This window comes from Dipodomys merriami, unplaced genomic scaffold (assembly GCF_024711535.1).
Source record: "Dipodomys merriami isolate MVZ:Mamm:240054 unplaced genomic scaffold, mDipMer1.0.p SCAF_15, whole genome shotgun sequence".
NCBI classification, from domain to species: domain Eukaryota; kingdom Metazoa; phylum Chordata; class Mammalia; order Rodentia; family Heteromyidae; genus Dipodomys; species Dipodomys merriami.
In genome coordinates this window covers 12,453,636-12,475,184 of record NW_027202826.1, presented here as the reverse complement: position 1 = coordinate 12,475,184, position 21,549 = coordinate 12,453,636, and the positions used below count along the sequence as shown (strand labels likewise).

The window sequence follows — 21,549 nt, the reverse complement described above, 5'->3', positions numbered from 1 at the left end:
GTCTACAGCAGAGCAAAGGAAAGGGCCTCACCCCCTCACACCAGAGCCTGGTGTTCCGTATGAGGTTTTCTTTGTCCTGTGCTAGCTGTCCTTGAAAGCAATGTGCTTCAAACTGCACATGACCCCTATTGCTTCTAGGGCTTGTGATTTAACAGGAGCTGATGGCGCACTCGGTTTTTTTCTCCCTCAATCTGCTGATCTAACAGCAGCTTGTTAGAGACCCCTTCAGATCAGCAGCAGTCTACATCTTCCACAGCCTGTCTCTGCCACTAATTCTGCATGTGGTTTCTTAAAACCCACCTACTTCTTACCTCCCTGGTCTCCTCACCTCCATCATATGTCAGTCGACAGCTTTCCTATAGGACACAGGAGACATTTTATTGTCATCTCATCTGGCATTGTTATAAGAATTCAAGAAATCTTGAAAATGAAATAATGATATCCCAATTTTTGTGTTCTTTTACATATCAGTTAAATTGCCTATGATTTTATTGTTGAATCATAATTATCCTCAATAATTATCAGCTACGACCTCTTTTCAGTGTTGTGGTTGAACCTATGAGCGTCAAATACATTGAGACACACTCAGTTAACTAGAAATTTATCTTAAAATACGATTTAACATTGAAGTGATTGTGGTTTTTTTTACTGTCAAATATCTAGAAATTTCAAAGTACCTAAGAATTACAATTTTTCCCTAATTTATGTAAGATTATTATTATTCAGACATGATTGTGTAATTGGTAGTCTAGAACTTTCATTTATGAAGATATGTGTGCTGTTACTGCCTTAAGAAAGAAAGACTGGTAACTTGGATGAATAAGTAGTTTACAAAATTCTCATATTAGATATATGCAACCTATAAATCAAGCTCCTAGGAACAACACTAGTATTTCTTAACCAAGTGAACATTGCCAAGGGTGTGGCCAGATACAAAAACAATTCTGAAAACTTTAGTTTCTATAGCCTCACCTAAATACTAAGAAACATGATGAATGTTTCCATCCATAAACAAATTGTCTAGCTTTTCATCTATAACATACAAATGGATATAGGCCAGCCACGGTAGATTCCGAGACAGGGCAGTGCACATTTCCAACCTTTTGTACCTTTCCAAGTGATTTTAATCTTAGCCTGGTGCTCATTCTCTGGTGACTCACACCTGTAATTCTAGCTATTAAGGAGGCTTTGATATGAGGATCGAAGTTCAAAGCCAGCCTGGGCAGGAAAGTCTGTGAGATTCTTATCTACATTTAACCACCAGAAAACTGCAAGTGGCACTGTGGCTCAAGTGGTATAGCCCTAGTCTCAAGCAAAAGAGCTCAGAGACAGCGTCCTGAGTTCAAGCCCTAGGACTGAACCAAAAAAACAAATCTTTCTTTTTAGCAAGGAGCCACATAGAGAGAAATATCTCAACATGTCAGCATTTTTTAATCGCCAAGCATTGAGAACAGAATATCTGTATGGAGATCATGTGTCAAGACTAGGCACTTTCATCAGATAATAAGGTGGTTAGGTGCATTCACACCTGGGCAATTAATTATATTCTCATAATATAATAAAATGATGACACCTTGAAAAGGAGGTACAAATAAAGTATCTCATCACTTTTTAATCTATTTATTATGCATTATTATTAATGACTTAGAAGTAGAACACTCTCCGTTTTCAACTTGTCTCCAGCTTCCATATTTTTTTTCCTGAATATCCTTTTGGACTTTCTTTTTTCTACTCATCCTCCATTCCCATTAAATTTTAACACCAAAGGAATGTCATACACATCTCACTCTTAGTGATGGAATTTGTGAATGTTTCCATATTTGGAAAAGAGTCTTTGCAGAGGTGATTAAGATAGGGATTTGAGATAAGAGGATTATCCTGGATTATCTGAGTAAGCACTAAAGTGTAATCACCTATATCTCATATATCAAAGAGACAGAGACAGGGAAGGCCACGTAATGACAGCAGCATAGAAAAGAGTTTGAGGAGCCCAGCGAAGGTGGCTTACACCTGTAATCCTAGCTACTCAGGAGGCTGAGATCTGAGGATTTCAGTTCAAAGCCAGCCCAGGCAGGAAAGACCAAGAGATTCTTATCTCCAATAAACCACTAGAAAACAGGAAGTGGCTCTGTGGCTCAAGTAGTAGAGTGCTCACCTTGAGCTGAAGAGCTGAGGGACAGGGCCCAGGCCCAGAGTTCAAGCCCCACGACTGACCAAAAAAAAAAAAGAAAGAAAGAAAGAAAAAAAGAAAGAAAGAAAAGGGTTTGAGAGCCTTGGCCTTGATCAATGAGATACCAACCAAAATGACAGGAGAAGGGATCACCCAGCTGATGTCTTGGTTTTGGCCTAATGATACTGATTTTGCTCTTTGGACCTTTAGAGCAGGCAGACTACTTTTCTCTCTTACTTTACAACCTCTACAAGAAGCTAACAGAGACATTACTAAATGATGCCTAAGTGTTTTCTTGAAAACACTTAGTTTATAGTTACACAGAAGGGAACTTCCTTGTTCTTAGTGTTACTTTTTACATGCCTTTCACTGGTTACTCATTGAGACAAAGAATTCTTTCATATTCTTACTCACAATTCGAGTGGTTTTTCCTGCCATTTTTTTTCTAACTCATGCCTTTTGTCTTTTATTCCTTTGAACGTATTCCCTTACTTAGATTAGTAAATTCTCTTTATGTAGCCTAAGAACAAATTCTCTATCAGATGTACATGTTCCTGAAGAAAACCCTTATTCTTTTCAATCTGTGCCTTATCTTTTTACCTGGTTGATGTCTTCTACATTCAAACTTGTATTAAATTTCTTTTTATTATGGAAATTGTTTAACACACACAAATGGAGAAAGAATAAATAGCATAGCATATCTTCTATGTATTGCTGCTCAGCTCCAACAATGACTGAGATTCCTTTTTCCCCCTGAAGTAGTCACGTCTTCCCTTAAGGTTTGTATTTTTATGCATGATCTAGAAATCCTTCAGTAAAGAGTGCATTGAGATTATTTGTGTGCTGGAGATTTCTTCCAGAATAACATTCATTCTTTGATGTAAATATTATCCTTTGTGTAACCATGTTTCATGTATTCAGAGCATCTGCAGCATTAGTGTTATTCTCTCTTGGAGCCAGGTTTTTCCCTAGTCAGCATAAGCTATTGATTCCAATCTTGGGAACCAGTTGTCCCAACAACATATGCATGTTACCATAGAGCTTGTTGGAAAAGCCTATGTATCCTTGTAAGGTTATTCATTCAGAAGATGTCAAAATAAGAGTCTGAGTCAGATACACTGTCAGTGTTGTTTTCACTAAGTAATCCCTCTCACCTTTTTTTATTATTATTATTTCTAGAGTGCCAATTGGGACTGAAGGCATGAAAGAACAAGACCTTTGCAACAAAATAATGGCTGAAATCCTAGAAAATTATCAGACCCTGTTTGAAGTAGAGTATACAGAAAATGATGCTAGTCAGCACTGTGAAAACCTGGCTAGGCATATCTTAGTAAAAGTAAGTAAGTCTGGTATTTAATTTTCAGCATTGCTACAATTTTGATAGAGCATTTTTACTTAAATTGTTTGGGCTATAATTCCTATGTGTGTTGAGTTCCTTGTTATCGTTGTTCAGCGCTTCTCTTAAACATCAACTCAAATGTTAATTAAGCTGGTATATATTCTCCTAAGATCAAGACTGATGATGGTTATGTGTATGCCCAGGCACGTAGCTATCAATCCATCTCAAAAACACGTTTAGAAGCAAGTGCTCTGTGGTCGGTTGGTCACGCTGCCCTGTCCAATGCTACAATGGGCAGCATGCATAAGGCTGTGCACGGACGTGCTAGCTTGGCTCCAGGTTCCAAATTCCTGAGGACAAATTACTCAATTTTATTGTGTCTCTTGTGTCTGTCACACTTTCAAACTCAACCTTAGATTTTAAGCTAAGACCCTAGATTAGTCCATGGTAACTATTATCAGCAAAAGACGATATTTCCAAGACCTATGAAGAAATCCTTCACAATGCTATCTATCGTTGTGATATAATGACTGCTAATTTCTTATTTATTTATTTAGTTAGTTAGTTGGTCATGGGGCCTGAACTCTGGGCCTGGGCACTGTCCCTCAGCTCTTCAGCTCAAGGCTAGTGCTTTACCACTTGAGCCATAGCACCATTTCCGGCTTTTTCTGCTTATGTGGTGCTGAGGAATTGAACCCAGGGCCTCATGCTTGCATTCTACCACTGAGCCACCATGACTGCCAGCCCATGACTGCTGATTTCTAATCTATCTTTTACACATTGTGTATATACAGGTCAATCTCTAAAAACCTACCTTTGAACATCAGAGGTGAACATCCAAATCTTTCTGCAATGGGAAAGGAAGGAAAACATCTTGTTTCTTTCTTGCTCATTTATGTTGAGGTGAATCTTGAAGAGGCGTGTTCTCAAGAAAGCTCCTGAGACCTCTCAGATTTTACAGATTACACTGTACCCTGGTGGTTCCTATGCAATGAATGAGAAAACCAGAGCCATTTGCTCTAGGCTTTTCAAGGGGTATTTTAATCTCTACTTAAAATTGAGGCCATGACTTTGAAATAGGGGGAAAAAGTAACGTGTATCAATTAGCAACCTACCAATGAGAGGGTAAGGGGAGAAGGACTAAGCTAGGTTCATAACTCTTGAGTTTACACTGTTAACACAGCACACTCACCAGGAGGTAGAGAGAACATCTGAGGACTGAGAGCCATGCACTCAGCAGGCGTTTTGCCAACTTGAAAGGGAGAACTTAAAACTAATACTTGAGGTGTGGAAAGAATAATGCTCAGGTAAAATACTGAATAAGATCACTGGTATAACCTAAGTTACAACTAAAACAGTAGCTGAAAGAGCTGTGCCATTGACTCACAGGGGAAAATCAGGGAAATATTTGTTTTGTTTTGTTTAAAAAAAAAAATTCTTCTGTGCCTGTCTTGGGGCTTGAACTCAGGACATGGGCATGGTCCTTGAGCTTTTTTTTTGCACAAAGCTAGTGCTCTTCCACTTGAACTACAGAGCCACTTCCAACATGTTGATTGTTAATTGAAGATGAGAGTCTTACAGACTTTTTGTTGCAACTGGCTTCAAACTGCAATCCTCAGATCTCAGCGTCCTAAGCTAGGATTACAGGTGTGAGCCACCAGTGCCTGGCAATAAATTGTTATTTTTTAAATGTCAACTTTTAAATTTGCCCATCTGGTGCTTATAGCACTTTGCAAGGAATCTTGTGTGTGTGTGTGTGTGTGTGTGTGTGTGTGTGGGTGTGGGTGTCGCACTAGTCCTGGGACCTGAACTCAGTTCTTGAGTTTCATTTCCTCCAGGCCAGCATTCTTCCACTTGAGCTACAGCACCATTTGCAGCTTTTTCTGAGTAGTTTATTGGAGATAAGAGTCTCCCGGTCTTTCCTGCCCCAGCTGGCTTCGAACCACAATCTTCAGATCTCAGCCTCCTGAGTAGCTAGGATTATAGGCATGAGCCGCTGGTACCCGACATGAATCTCGTTTTAAGCATTTCAAGGTGATTGACTTTGTTTCAGCTAAATCTGCTCAGCATTCTTTATTGGGGCCCATAAGATGATAAGGCTTTAGGTTTACCGACGTCTAACTTAAATAGACAAATATGATTTTAAATACAGTTTAGCACTGGAATATGGCAGTGGACACTGAGCTGCGAGGAAGAGTACCCTTCCAGGATGCCCTGCAGTGGGTGAGTTCCAGCCTGGTGGAGATCACAGGACGAGAGTATAAGTAAGCCACATAAACAGATAGTGTCCTGGAAACCAAACATAGGCATCTCAGAGTGATGAAGGCCTTGATTGCTCTCCTAACAGAACTTTCAGATCTGGCCTAGAGCAGGGAAATATACTTAGAAACTCTCTGTCTGTACCCCCTCCACTACAGCAGAATTTTCACATGTACTTTTTGTTGTTGTTGTTTTTGGTCGTGGGTCTGAGTACTGTCCCTCAAGCTCTTCAGCTCAAGGCCAGCACTCTACCACTTGAGCCACAGCACCACTTCTGGTTTTCTAGTGGTTTATTGGAGATAAGAGTCTCACAGACTTTCCTGCCTGGGCTGGCTGTGAACCGTGATCCTCAGATCTCAGCCTCCTGAGTAGCTAGGATTACAGGCGTAAACCACCAACACCTGGCACGTGTACTTTTTTTTTTTTTAAGCAGATCTCTCTGGTATGGTAGTTTCTCTGGTAGTGAATGGAATAAGGGAATGGGGATTGAACTCAGGGCCTAGCTTTCCTGTTTAGCTTTGCACTCAAGGTTGGTGCCCTGTCACTTGAACCACATCCCCACTTCTGGCGTTTTGGTGATTAATTGGAGATAAGAATCCTTTGGATTGGTCTGCTGGGGCTGCTTTGAATCTCAGATTCCCAGATCTCAGTCTCCTGAGTAGCTGGGATTATAGGTGTGAGCCATTCAGCTCACTCATTCACCACTGAGTCTGCATTTATTTATAACCAATAAAGATAAAATAGAAATCATGGAAACATTTTAAAGGGTATGCTAATGTTATTTTAGAGTTTATAAAGAGTAAGAGGAGAGCATGCAGACCACTGTTAGATGTGTAAACCTGAACAATGCTTAAGAGTCAGATTGTGTTTTAGTTCAAATGATCATAGATACTTCTATGAGAGAGAGAAAGAGAGAGAAGAGAACCCATGTCTCCTCCTTTTCTTTCCTAGAAGCCTTACTCATAATTGTCCTAAACTGGAATTAACCGGGATGTGCTTCAATGGATGAGTGAATACACAAATAATGGTATATCTAGCCAATGGAATAGTAGTGATAAAAACCCTAAACAAGCTTGCAAGCTATGACGACTCAAGGAAATATCTTAAATCCATATTGTTAACAACAGAAACCAGTATGAACCCTGGAGAGAAATATACTGAATGAACTAAGTCAGATAAGGAGGATAAAACACGTGTTAATTCACAGGAAACCCCCAGGAGGAATCTAACATAGTCAAACTGATGTAAGTGGAGAGTATAAGACTGGTGCCAGAGAATGGGAGGCAGGAGGTGGAGAATTGCTAGTCAGTAAGTGCACACTTTTAGCCAAGCCAGATAAATACGTTCTAGAGATCGGTTCCACCACCCTGCCTGCAGTTCACAATATGACATTGTTCTTTGTAAAATGTACGAGGGCAGAGCTCCTGTTGATTGTTCTAACCACAATACAAGGCAGGACAAATGCAAGAAATAGAACAGGAACAAGTCAATGGCTAGAGTAATAAAGCACAGGATAGATGAACTGGGATTGGGTTTTAGAGGCTACCCTTTGGGTACAAGCAGGAGGTTGATGTGATTTTCAGTGGAAGAGTTTTGGTCACACGCTGCCAGTGGGGTGCTCTGATGTCTAGGAGGTCCCTTGATGTCTAGGGATCCCCTGATGTTGAGTTCTGGTTGTCTGTGTCTTGTCAGTACCTACAAAACTCATCATGGCTTCCACAGCACATCCATCAGCCTTTCCTCCAGACAAGATTCCTCTTCCAAGAGACCAGAACAAGAGCAAAGAAAACCTTATCTCCAGTACACCTTCAACTCCATTTCCCTGCCATTCTTTGGAAATGTGTCTTAGTCCATACCATGGTTTTCCAGATTCCAGTGGTTTCTTCCATTGAATCTGATTATGCCAATTAAAGCAGTCTGGGGCAGATCTTGTAGTGCTGTTGTTGCACTGGGAGAGATCTGTGGTGTGCAGAGGAGGTCTGGGAAATGGTGCTAGCTCTTGGGTCAACATTTTGCAGAACTTGGCAACTGGCGTCATACTTGGTGGTCTACCGCTGTTTCAGTTAAGATGGAACGTTCTTTTCTTCCTGCTATTATTTTTTTCAGGTTGTTTTAAGTTTCAAGGAATGAGTATAGGTAGAAATTTTTGTTTCACCAAGCTGGAGAGTTGTGGCTGTCTTTCCGAATAACTGTGTTAGGAGAAATACATCTTTCAAGTAGCTATCATTTGATTTCTCTAGCTAAGTCTAGATATTTCTCTTTAGAAGATGATGTAAATCCAGACTGACATAGTAGTTTTTCTTCTTGTCCACTCAAGAATTAACTTTATCTCCCAGATGTGCTGAAGCCCACAGAACTGAGCAGCAAAAGCAGAGTAGAGATAATGCATTATAGATCCTCAGCTGAATCAATCAAATCCAAGTAAATATTCTGCGTCCTTATGAACAAATCATTGCTGTAGGCACAGGGAAGATAGCCGTGAACATATATTTGCTCCTTGCAAATAAAGATACAGCAACTACATCTATCTGATACAGGGTCATATGCAAATATACACAAGCATGTCATCTAAAGAGTGGTCTATGCAAGGGAGGACTCCAGTAATATAATTCTCTTGAATAATTTAAGTTTTAACAAATTGAATATGAAGAAGCTGGCACATGTATTGTCAAAAGGGGTGAGGACAAGGGGAGAGGGGCAGACAAATGGAGAGAGGAAATGGGGACTCATGCAATGTATTCCATCTATACATGTGAAGGTAGAGCTAGATAAATTGAGGGATGGATAGGATTGGGAAAGATGGGGGAGAAGGCTGCCAGGGGTGACATCAGTCAAGATACATCGTACTCACAGATGACATGTTGGACTGAAACCCCTTGGTACAATTACTTAAGGATAATAAAAGGAAAAAATAAAATAAAAAGAGGATATGCAGTGTGTCCACTACTGAGAAGTCTGTGGAGAAAAACAGAGTAGCAGTCAGCACCAGCACCTGTCAGGGAGGGGAGCCCTATTTGCACATTTAAACAAGGGGCTCCAAATGCCACATTGATGGGAAAGCTCAGAGCTGAGTCTTGAAGGAAGTGAAAGGGGAGGTGAAGGAAATAAAGCCCCCATGGCAGCAGGGACCCGTGCTTACGGATCATGGCAAGGACTTTGAATTTTGAGTGTGAGGTTAGCCGACAGACAGTCTGGACTACAGGGCACTGTGATCTGACTCATGTATTAATGATGTCGCTCTCACTGCTGGGCTGCTGAAGTAGATGGGCAAAAGTGGAGAGACCCCTGGGAAATGTTTCACAGGATTCCAAGAGGAAATGGCAGTGGCTTGAGCCAGAATGATGGGCTTGAGATGGTGGGAAAAGTGGGGAGTGATGAGGACACAGAAAAGCAGCCTGGTGAGAGTAGGCAGAACAATGTCTTGGTTTTAGGAGACAAGCAAGCTAGGAAACATGGAGACTGTGAGCAGAAACGTCTGTGAGACTCAATATCCAAATAACCAACAAGAAACAGGGCTGGGAGCATGGCTTGTCCACCTGGACGAACTCCAGCCAAGCAAGCTGAGCAAGCACAAGCAAACTGAGTTGAAACTCCGGTACCAGCAAAAAACAAAGTGAAACAAAAACATTAGGAGCTGTGGACAGCGAGCAGGCAATTGCATGCTGGCATTAGTGATTATGGAGCTAGAGGTGTCTGGAGAGATTGTGTGTATGAGATAGTGTATATGAGATAAATGACTAACGTGGAGGAGAGGAGACAATTAGGAAATGAGATGGATGAGACATGAAGAAAGATATAGATATCAAATAATCCTGAATTTATCTAGGAGGATAGCACATACCTAGTTGGACTGGAAAGCTACAAGCTTGTCTGCAGGCTATGTTAAGCCTGAATGATATGTGTATGACTATAATTCATGTGAAATCTTATATTCATATATTATATAATTACATAAGGTAAGAGGCTACTAAATACCTCTCTAGAAATGCCTAGAGGAATAAAATGCTATTTCAAATAAACATCTGGGGAATTATTATTATTTTGTTGTTGGTGGTGGTGGTGGTTGTGGGGCCTGAACTCTGGGCCTAGGCGCTGTCCGTCAGCTCTTTAGCTCAAGGCTAGCGCTCTACCACTTGAGTCTCAGCGCCACTTTCGGCTTTTTCTGCTTATGTGGTGCTGAGGAATCGAACCCAGGGCCTCATGCATACGAGGTAAGCACTCTACCACTGAGCCACCTTCCCAGCCCAAGGGGGAATTATTTTTATTGGACAGTGTCCTATTGCTCACTGTATCTTTGGGAGTTTTGAAATTGTCTTCAGAACATGTGTAATTTATATATTTGCTTTTATGTCTGCGACTGGAAAAAGAATACTTGTACTCTTGTAGATTGCCTTATTTGGTCCTGAAAAATAGGCAATAATCATTTTGAGCTACAGCAGATCACTAGGTTTGGGGAGTGGTGATTAAATATTAACTTTGGGATCTAAAATTGATGTCTGACTATAAAATAATTACACAGATTTTCTTATGTGACTCGTACAACAACTCTCAGTCATTTTAAAATGCCCTGAGCAAGCCACGTGTCAGTGGCTCACACCTGTAATCCTAGCTACTCAAGGAGACAGAGATTGGGAGGATTATAATTTGAGGCTAGTCAGGATTTATATAAAAGACTCATCTCAACCAGTAGCTGGGCATGGTGGCCTGTGCCTGTCATCACAGCTATGATAGGTAAATTGCAGTAAAGTCATCAGCCTGGAGGAAAAAGTGTGAGTCTATCTCAAGATAACCAGTGCAGAAAACACTTGAGGTTCAGCTTGCAGTACAGCACCAGAATGGTCTTCTGTATTGGTTCATTTGAAGGAAGTGCTCACTTATTCATTCAGGCTATGACAACACTGATTGCAGAGTTCAGTTTTATTCATGTCACTCCACCCCATAAGCTACATATCATGTAAATATCCTAACCCATTGCCCATGTTTTTCTCATACTCAAAATCATTGCATGTGTCTCCATCTTTGTTTAAGGTCAGAGGCTGAGCACAATCAATTGTTTTCCTTGTTTAATGTAAAACTACTCCACACAAAACATATGACTGAGTATGACTTTGGAAAACAGGAAAGTGCTGATTAGAGGCCAAGAAAAGAAATAATGAAAATCTTTGAGTTGATTTTTTTAATGTCTTTTGCTTTCCTTCCTTCCTTCTTTCCTTCCTTCTTTCCCTCTTTCATGGTAGTGGAGTTTGAACTCAAGATTTACCAAGTGCTGTCCAACTTATCCTACATCTCTAGCCCTTTTGGCTTTTAGATTTTTTTTTTTATGCCGGTCATGGGGCTTGAACTCTGGGCCTGGGTGCTGTCCCTCAACTCTTACCACTTAAGCCACAGCACCACTTCTGGCTTTTTCTGCTTATGTGGTGCTGAGGAATTGAACCCAGCCTCATGTGTGCAAGCAAGCACTCTATCACTGAGCCACCTTCCCAGCCCAGCTTTTAGATTATTTTTGAGAGTTTTGGTCTTTTAGGCCCAGGTCTCCTGTGTCTGCCTCCTGAGCAAACTGTGGTTGCTGGTGTTCGATCCCACACTCAGCCAAAATGAGTTTTCACTGGGACCACAGTGTTATGAGCATTTAAACATTTATTCATTTTATGCATTTTAGCAACTTATTTCTAGAAATTGCTTTGACTGTAGTTTCTATATGCCCTTGCTACACCCTAGCCCCCTCTGAAACCCCCAAATAATACTCCAAACTTAGAGGCTGTGGAAGAATCAATAGGAAATGAAAAGTTTTTGGAGGGTTTTGTTATTGTTGTTTATGGTTTGTTTGCATTGTCTTTTCCTTTTGTACGTAATAAGATTGTAGCTACATAGTAAGAATCCTAGCTACGTAGGAGGCTGAGCTCTGAGAATCTCAGTTCAAAGCCAGCCCAGGCAGAAAAAATATATGGGACTTATCTCCAATTAACAATCAAAAAGTCAGAGATAGAGATATGGCTCAAGTTATAGAGTGCCAGCCCTGAGTGCAAAGCCAAGCAAGAGCTCAAGGTCCTGAGTTCAAGCCCCACTACTGACACAAAAATAAAGAATGACTAACTTGTACCAACAAAAGCTGTACGTTATCATTTTTGAGCACCTGGGAACTCAAAGATCAGACTAAATTGCAATCCTTCATTCATTTCTTCCTCTTTGGATACTGAGCTCAAAGTTTAACATAGATTCTGAGTTTAAAGGTCAAAAAATATGAAATAATGTTTAGGGAAAACAATGATAAAATAACATGATTGAATGTCTTTTGCTTGCATAACTCAAATGGGAAGTTTCTAGTATCGGAAAACAAGTAGCCCAACAAGGAGTAAAACATTAATAAGCATGGAATTAAGTTATTGCTTGGCTTGGAGTGCTTTCACAGGTCTAAGTTTTAGATCACAGTTACATATTTTCATTGCCATCAATTTCATCTCTCCAGATATTTTGCTGTACATAGTGATTACAGATAAATGGTGTCTGCTGAGGGATTGTTGGAATAGATTGGACTTAGCTGACCTGTTCTGAGGAGTATTGAATAGAACATGGGCGAAACTGCACCATTATACAGCATAACCCTACACGCTTCACAGTGAGAAAGTGCAACCCAGAACTGACCTTTCAGAAGCCACCTATATTTGGGAAACAGACACTCCGTAGACAGGGAACCTCTATGAGGTTTAATTCCTGGTAGAACTCAATTTCTGATACTTTCTTCACTTGACCTCCAAGTGATAGACGTCTTATTTTTGTGGGTCTGGAGTGCATAGAAACAATGCCCCCCAGGTCCGCCCTTAAGAGTGGCTGAAGAGCATGAGGAAGTCTCAGCTTCTGCACTCCTGGATTTGAGTCTCACTGTAGTGTGTGTGTGTGTGTGTGTGTGTGTGTGTGTGTGTGTGTGTGTGTGTGTGTGTGTGTGTGTGTGTGTGTGTGTGTGTGTCCCACAGCTTTTCCCTAAACTGAAGCTTTAGAACTCTTAAAGAGCTTAATACTGATAGTCTTTCTGACTCCCTGTTTCTTCCTAATATCACCCCAATCCTCTGCTTGAACCTCCTAAATCAATGTTTTTGCCATCTCATCTTTGGGATGAGACCTGCTTCCGGCCATAACCATTGTGATCCAACTAAGATATGGAGATTTCTGTTCCCTCAGTGAATTTCTCTCGTTCCTTCTCCTTTGTTGTCATTTCTCTTGTAGTTCAGCAGTACTGGGATCTGAACTCAGGGCCTCAAGCTTGCTAGGCAGCTGCTCTACTACTCGAGCCACGCCCTGACCCTTTTTCTTGCTTGTGTTAATTTTCAGTACATTTTTGCCTAGGGCCGGCCTTGTACTTGGATCCTCTTACATCTGCCTCCTGAGTAGCTGAGATCAGCATTGTGTACCACCACACTTGGCTTGTTGGTTGAGATGAGAGTCTCACTAACATCTAGGTTAGGCTGGCTACAAAGTGCAATCATCTCTATGGCTTCTGAGTAGCTAGGATTACAGGCATGAGCCATAGCACTACCACCCCAACCTCCTTCATTGTCTTATGGGATTTTCTCTCCGCTTCTCTTACAACAAGTCTCATATTCAGGCTTAGGCGAGTTGCTCTGTTCTCTTACATTGCATCGTAAGTTTAAGGGCAAGCAGAAGAGCTCATATTTAACCCATGACTTCTCTCTAAAAGTCGTGGAGCAACTCATACACTCTGTATGCTCTAAAAGACATATTCTAGTTCTTTATGCTTACCCAAAATGTCCAGTAAATTGTGCCATCATTGGCTACATGAAAACCAACCCAGTTCCCTTCAGGAAAGTCACAGAGACCACACTGAGCTTGTGCATTTCTGGCATGTGGAGTCGAGTTTGCTTAGCCAATCTCTACGTGACTTGCCAGATTCCCTTTCACTGTTTGAATTCTCCTTGAAAACTCACATCATGGTGATGGAGGGGGAGGGAGACTCTTGAGCAGCGATCAGGTTGTAAGATGTCTACCTTTGTGACAGATTCCTCTACCTGTCCAGATGGCCCTCATCTCAGGAGTGAACGATCACGGGAGTGGGTTCCTGGTGACAGGTGGAGGGTCAGCCTGATTTCCAGACTCTCTGTTGTGGCCGCTGCATTGCAGTGATCCAAGATGAAGGTCATCACCCAACGCTGGTACCATGTTCTTGTGGTTTTCAGAACCATGCAGAACCACAAGACAAGGAAAATTCTGTCATTTATCAATTACCCAGCCTCTGTTCTAGCCACAGAACAGACACATTGTAAGATGTACGTGTCTATGGGAACTCTGCATGCTTGTGACTACCAGGCTCCTCCCTTACCCACCTACTCCTTATCAGTTTTTATGGGATACCCAACCAGCATAGTTTCTTTTTGTGCCAGAGACTTTCTTTTTATGATATTCACACAATTTAGCTCCACAACTGCAATGTGAACACAGAAATATTCCTATTTCTAAGAAAAGGCAGTGTAGGATGGCATTGTCCAAACAAGAAATGGATTCTTTGCCTGACTTATGTAGCTATCACCCCTCCATATATCACCTTCATGATAACAAAAACAATTTAGAGAAAAGAAAGGGCAGAGTAACAAATGCAGGCTTCTGTAACAGACTGGCATCCTGGTGTGTAACACACTTAGAGTTTACTTCACCCTCTCTTAGCAGTCTGGCGGGCTGAGCAGGGTACCCCCATCTTGTATCAGCCTTTCTCCAAGATTGCTTCACCGCACAGAGAGCGAGGGAAATGAGAGTCCTGTGAACTGTTTCTATGTCCAATCTTGTAAGTGGTTTATGACAATTCTGTACACATTACACTGAGCAAATCCATTCATGTGATGCCAAATTAACCGGAAGTGAGCCCGGAACCTCCTGACACCCAAAAGGAAAACATCAGGAAATGATACAGGATTCACAAAGCCTTTCTCTCCCTCAAAATCTCAACTGAGACCTTTAGAAAGACTCCAGGGTGATTAGAGGGCGTGTGCTTTCACTCTATAGAAATGAGGTGTGGGATGGTTGTGGTTTGTACAAGAAAGATGTGGAACTCCAGGCTATTGGAACTTCTTAAAGACTAGGGAACAAGTGAACATTTAAGGATTTTAATGCTAGGTGCTGGTGGTTCATACCTGTTTTCCTAGCTGTGCAAGAGGCTGAGATCCAGAGGATTGTACTTCAAAATCAGTTCAGGCAGAAAGGTCTTTTTGAGCCTCTAGTTAACAAAAAACCAGAACTGCAAGTGGTTCAAATGGTAGAACATCAGTCATGACTAAAAAAGTCAAGAAGTGAGCACACCATCCAGAGTTCAAGCTCCAGTTCAAGCACACACACACACACACACACACACACACACACACACACACACACACACACACAAACAATTGTATGGGAAAGAACATTAAATGTAAGTTAATTAAGGGTGAGGGAGGATTAAAAGCTGGAGGAATACAGAGATTAGATGTGAATGATAGAAAAGTGATTTTATTGATTCATTCCATTTATTCATTTAATCAACCACAAAGCCAAACCTTCTTCTAGGTCCTGTGGATCATGGACCAGATTAAGCTGAGGTAGACAATACAGAATTAAAACCAGTAAGGGGACTTTGAAGGCAGATAGGGTCAAGGAACAGAGGGAAGGGGTAGAAATGGTGACACAGAGCAGTGGTCCTCAGACAGTGGTCTGATGTATGCCCAGTGATCCTGGGCAGAGACCACCCCCCATCTCCCCAGTAACACTGAATGGAGCCTGGAGGGAGGGAGGGAGCAATCGAGGATGAGCTGTGAGGTGACGTGGGTGCTGGGAATAGTGGGTGCAGTTGTTTTTCAGTGCTGTGGGGTTGCAGTGAGGCCAACCAAGTCATGATAAACAAGGCGTATTTTTCTTCTCCCCATTGTGTTTTTCAATGGTGTTTACCTGGGACTGTGACAGAGTGGACTGAAGCCAGCAGTTGCACAAACATCATTAGAGTGGAAGGGAGTTCAGTCAGAAGCCTCATTGAAGTAGACCATTTGTTTCAATAACTATAAATGCACCCCATACCACAGGCTCACATTCAATTTGTCACTGTATTCTCCAGGCCTCATTCACTGTGGAGTGAATGTTTGTGTGTGTGGAGTGAATTTTTATGCCCATGTAGAGTTCCGTGATCAAATATACAAATTATCTCCTTTCAAACCTTCCCAAAGAAGTCTTTCAAGGGAAGAATTGGAGCACATACTCAAGATCGAGATTCTCTTCATTTTACTCTAGGAATGTACGGGCTTACTTTAAATCAATTTGTTAAACATACACACTCACACACACATACCTATATTACCTAGATGTAATTCACACACAACAAATTCACCTTGTAAAGTATATAAAGCCCAATGGCTTTAGAATGTTCAGAATTGAGCGACCATAGCCGGGTGCCAGTGGCCCAAGCCTCTAGTCCTAGCTACTCATGAGGCTGAGGATCGCAATTCAAAACCAACCAGGGCAGGAAAGTCCCTATGAGACTCTTACCCTCAAAAAACTACTCTGAAAAATCCAGAAGTAGTACTATGGCTCAAGTGGTAGAGAACTAGCCTTCAGCACAAAGAGGCTCAAGGACAGCACCCAAGCCCTGAGTTCAAGCCCCAGGACCAGCAAAAAAGTAAAACATGAATTGAGCAACCATCACCATTATCCAATTCCAGAATACTTTTATCATCCCAGAAAGAAAACTCACACAGGGCAGACTTACTGGTGGCCCCTCTAATCTGTTCTTGTCACTATGTATTTGGCCATTCTTGTAAGAGATCTCTCCATGTGTGTCCTTTCATGTCTGGCTTTTTCACTTAGTGTAATGTTTTCAGGATTCGTCCATGTGACAGGAGATACCTGAATTCAGTTCCTTTTTTAGAACTGAAGACGATTCCATGGAGTATCTGTGGCACATTTTATTATTCATGGACATTTAGATGGTTTCCATTTTTTAGGCTTTTATAAATAATGAATACAACTGTGTGCATTGGGACACATTTTTTTGGTATGAACTTCAGTTTTCTAATTCACTTAAATAAATACCTAGGCATGTAAATGGCCTAGGTAAAAGGTCCGATTTCGAAAGCATTGTATCTTGAAAATATTTCACACTTTATGATATGTTTTAAATGAATGCATTAAGCTAGTTGAGTGATTTCACTTTTCTCCAGAAATATGAGTAAGTAACATGGGTCTTTCAGGAACCTGCTGTCCCCTTTCCCCTTACCCCCACTCCTATGTCTTGTGGCTCTTTATCAGCTTGGTTGCATGACATAAGGGGAGATTCTGTGTGGAGAATACAATTGCAAATAGCTTGTCTTTTTGCCCTGAAATTTTTTTTTCCTAGAAGAATCATAAAATCTTGAGAGTTGGAACTATAAGGATTCTGGGAGCTCATGTACTCCAACCTCTTTATTCCATAGGTCTTTACTAAGGTAAAGGAGGTCTGTAGTTGAAATGGTTGCCCAAGCAACTACAGAGGATTACAGAGAGAACTGGAGTAAGAAGCAAGATCTCTGTATTCCTACTTCAGTGCTCATCTCCCGAAGTTCACATTTAATATTATAAAACAAAGAACATCATGGGGCTGAGATCTGAGGATCATGGTCTGAGACCAGCCTGGGGAAAGAAAGGTCATAAAACTCATCTCCAATTAACCATCAGAAAGCTGGAAGTGGTGCTGTGGCTCAAACTGGTAGAGTGTTAGCCTTGAGCAAAAGAGCTCAGGGACAGTTCCCAGGCCCTTGAGTTCAAGACCCAAGACTGACCAAAACAACAACAACAACAACAACAACAACAAAAACAAGATTTAAAAAAATCATGTAGGTAATGTTTTCAGATGCAGCTTAGAGAAAATGCTTCCACAAGCTTCGTCTTACGGTGACTGTGAGCCTCGTGTTCTTTAATTCACAGACTCAGGAAAGGAAAGTAGGATTCATAAAGAAGTGCTGTCATTTCTGGACTCATAGGCATTTGTAAATATTGAAAGAGTCGTCAACAAAGGATAACCACTCCTAATAACTTCCTTTAATGGTTAGCCTTGGTCCTTCTCTTCATAGTCTGGCATTTATATATCGTCATCTTAAAAGAGTGGTAAGAGGATTCATTACAATAATTGTATCAAGTATAATCCAGGTACGCAATGGATTGTGCAGTTAGAGTCCCATGGCCCTCCCGATGGCAGTGCTGGCTATAGTCTGTCCACTCACAGTGAGTCAGGAGTGGGAATGGGCTCATTCCCTATTTCCAGTAAGCGTCTTAACCACCAGCAGGTGCTGGGACTGGTAGGAACAGGCAGGACCAGAATGTACATTTCAGAAATGTGTCCTCGGGCCTGGCATAGGCTGTGCATGTAGCCACAGGCAACTGTGAGAGTTGGCGGCATCCCCAACATCTAATCCTCTCTGAGTCTGAGAATGTTGCTCCCTAGCACAAACACAAGAACAGGTGCCAGGGTGCAGCCCTGTGGGCCAGGCACCTGTCTTTCTATGTGATCCTGGGTGTATCAGCTCGTGATCAAGTCCTTCATCTCTAAAATTAGAGGAGTAGACTAGTTGATTTTTAAAAGAAGCTCTCAGCTGGGCACTGGTGGCTCATGCCTATAATCTTAGTCATCCAGCAGGCCGAGAGCTGAGGACTGCAGTTCCAACCCATCCTGGGCAGCAAAGTCTGTGAGACTCTCAACGCCAGTTAGCCATCAAAAAGCCAGAAGTGGAGTTTAAGCCCCAAGACTAGCCCAGAGAGAGAGAGAGAAAGAGAGAGAGAAATTCTTAGCATTAAGATGCTATGGCTTCACAACTTAGTGGTCCAAGATTCTGGAGTAGTAAGTAATATGTAAAAGTTTAAGAATTCGGGCCTTAAAGTTAATGCAGAACCTCCCTTGGGTCTTGTGTTACAAAGTTTACTGCAAGTTTATTTAATTTGGCAAGCCTTCATTGTGTTTCCCTTAAAAAGGGTCTGATAAGAGGAGAAGCTCCTGACAGAGCTGTTGGAAAGGCGATGACGAATGCAATATGCCTTTAGCATAGTTCCTGATACACCTTAAGTACCAGTATTTATTTATTTAGCCAATACTAGGGCTTGAACTCAGGACCTTGTTCTCTTACTTGACTTTTGCATTCAAGGTTGATACCCCACCAGTTGAGCCACAGTCTCCACTTCCAGCCTTTTCTGGTTAGAGATAAGAGTCTGACTTTTCTGCTGGGGCTGGCTTTGAATGGTGATCCTCAGATCGATCTCAGCCTCCTGAGTAGTTAGGATTACAAACGTGAGCCATCAGCACCTGGCTTCTAATATATCTTTTATACTTCTTTCATAGGAGGCCAGTTATCAGGATACTCAACCCTTTTTCACCCAAGACTTAGAAATGCCAAAGCCATCTCCCAAAGCCAAGGTGAGTGACTGCTACTCTTCAGCCAGCCATCCTGACATGCCTTCAGCATGGCTGTCCTTGCTTTCTTGTCTCTGCTCTCTAGTGTTTGTTCATCTTTAAAACTTCTGAGTGTGTGTGTGTGTGTGTGTGTGTGTGTGTGTGTGTGTGTGTGTGTGTGTGTGCATGTTCTGGAAGGTGATTGAGTAGATGTAGAGGTGTATAGAAACCTGGTCATGTTTTTTAAAAAATAAAACAGAACACAAAAAACACCTTTTACTGGTGGCTCATGACTATCATCCCAGCTACTCAGAAGGCTGAGCACTGAAGATCACAGTTCAAAGTTATCCTGAGCAAGAAAATCCATGAGATTCCTATCTCCAATTAACCAGTAAAAAGTCAGAAGTGGAAGTGTGCTAGTGATAGAGTGCTAGCCTTGAGTAAAAAAGCTAAGGAACCCCCCATTCAAGCCCTGATACCAGTATTCACACATGTACACAGACACATACACCAACCCCCCCCACAACACTTTATTTAATTAATATTCTATTCATCCAAAATATTTAGGATGATACTATTATTTAATGGATATTTGTAAGTTTAATGGATGATTTTAACTTCTGTTCAAAGTCATTTCCAGCCCCCAATATAGGAAATGGTCAAAGACCAGTACAGAGACCTTTTCCTGGGTGCTGCTAAGCATGATATGAATATATGAGATGTATTTTTTCCTCCTTGATGGAAAGTAAAATGCCTAACTGTAAGTTTTCCTTTCAAAAATAGAAATATCCTTATTGATATTTCATAGCCATAAATGTAACATAAAGGAAATATTTTAATTTTAACAAGAAAAATATGAACTATCATATACATGACCGAACAAAGATTATGTGAACAAAGTGTGTTTACATAAAAATTAAGAGAAATACAAAATATTGCTCTGCCAATACAGAAAAAACATCCTTTAACCCAAAAATATATCATGGGAATCTGACCATCTGTTTATGTACCTAGAACTGTGATTATATTTAATTTTATGGATCCCTAAATAAGGGCCTATAAATCTTTATGCTTTTCTTATGACTTGAAGTTCTACCTATTGAGTACATGTGACATTCCTAACTAACCACTGTGACATTTGTAGACAGAATGTTCTCCAAACTTGCTTGAGTCTATTATAGGCAAAATCAAAAAGAATTCTTTTTCTTCATGTTAATCACATATTGATATAAAAGTAATTGTGGCTTGATTTTTCAAGTGGAAGCCAAGCAAAATAGGGAGCTATTGTTTAGTGTTTTATTTATGGTAAGAGTTCATGCCTTTTTTTTTTTTTTTTTTGATCATGGTGCCTGAACTCTGGGCTTAGGAGCTGTCCCTCAGCTCTTCAGCTCAAGGCTAGAGCTCTACCACTTGAACCACAGCACCACTTCTGGTTTTTTCTGCTTATATGGTGCTGAGGAATCGAAGCCAGGGCTTCATGCATGCAAGGCAAACACTCTACCACTGAGCCAACTTCTCAGCCCTCATGGCTTATTTTTAAAAGAAACAAATATTCAGTCCCTATAAATCTTAATCCATGTCGATGATTTTTTTCTGGAAAACAATTTCAATTATCTATAATGCTTTCCTTTCTAGATGCAAGCTACCTCTTGTGCATTCCCACTGAAATATTTGTGTGTATAAACTAACATACAATGAATTCACACATCCAGTAGAAATATTATTTTTCAATTAACGAGAACTGAGTCTCCAAAAATGCATGCAAGCAAATAAATGAATTCACTGAAAAAAAAATAATGTGAGGCTCAAGAGACACTTTTAGGTAACATTTGCTTATTAAACTCCATTTATTTTGGTATAATTACTTTGATGTAATGAAATCTTAGGTGATCCAGAATGAAAGATGTTCTTGAAATTGCTCATAAACACTCTGTGATGCGATTCTATTGCTCTCAGGAAATTAATCCCATTTGTAACGTTGTAAGCACGTACAGAATCAGTAATCACTGTGCACTTCTTAATCCTTTCTGTCTGCCGTGGTTTCTGACTTCTGACTCAACTAATTCAATAGAGAAATGACTCCAAAGGTTTGTGACTCGAGTTTCTTCGTGACCTTCCATGAGCAAGTTTTAGTTACATGAGCAAATGAATCCCCACTTAGACTACAGTCCTTGTCATTTCCAATCCCAGAAATGAGCCTGAATGACTGAGCGACAAGAGACTATTCGGGCAGTAGTTCTGTCGCCAGGATTTGCCTCGCGTTGATCTTTGAAAGGAAAAGCTGAGAACACTTCCAAATCTGGGTAGTGTCGTCTCCCTTGAGTGACTTTCTGAGTGAGGAGAAAGATGTTGATTGCTGGTGTTAATATGCCCCTGTTTGTCTCAGACACCTCTAGT

General features: G+C 41.0%; 1 protein-coding gene across 3 annotated transcripts in view; it reads left to right on the top strand.

The window, feature by feature from the left end:
* Fam13a (family with sequence similarity 13 member A) overlaps positions 1–21,549 on the top strand; it is a 191,163-nt gene that overhangs the window by 49,827 nt on the left and 119,787 nt on the right. For all 3 annotated transcript variants that reach the window (XM_070022269.1, XM_070022271.1, XM_070022270.1), the window contains 2 exons: positions 3,350–3,506; positions 19,102–19,176. In XM_070022269.1, coding sequence (XP_069878370.1) covers positions 3,350–3,506; positions 19,102–19,176 — 232 coding nt within the window. The remainder of the gene's footprint in view (positions 1–3,349; positions 3,507–19,101; positions 19,177–21,549) is intronic.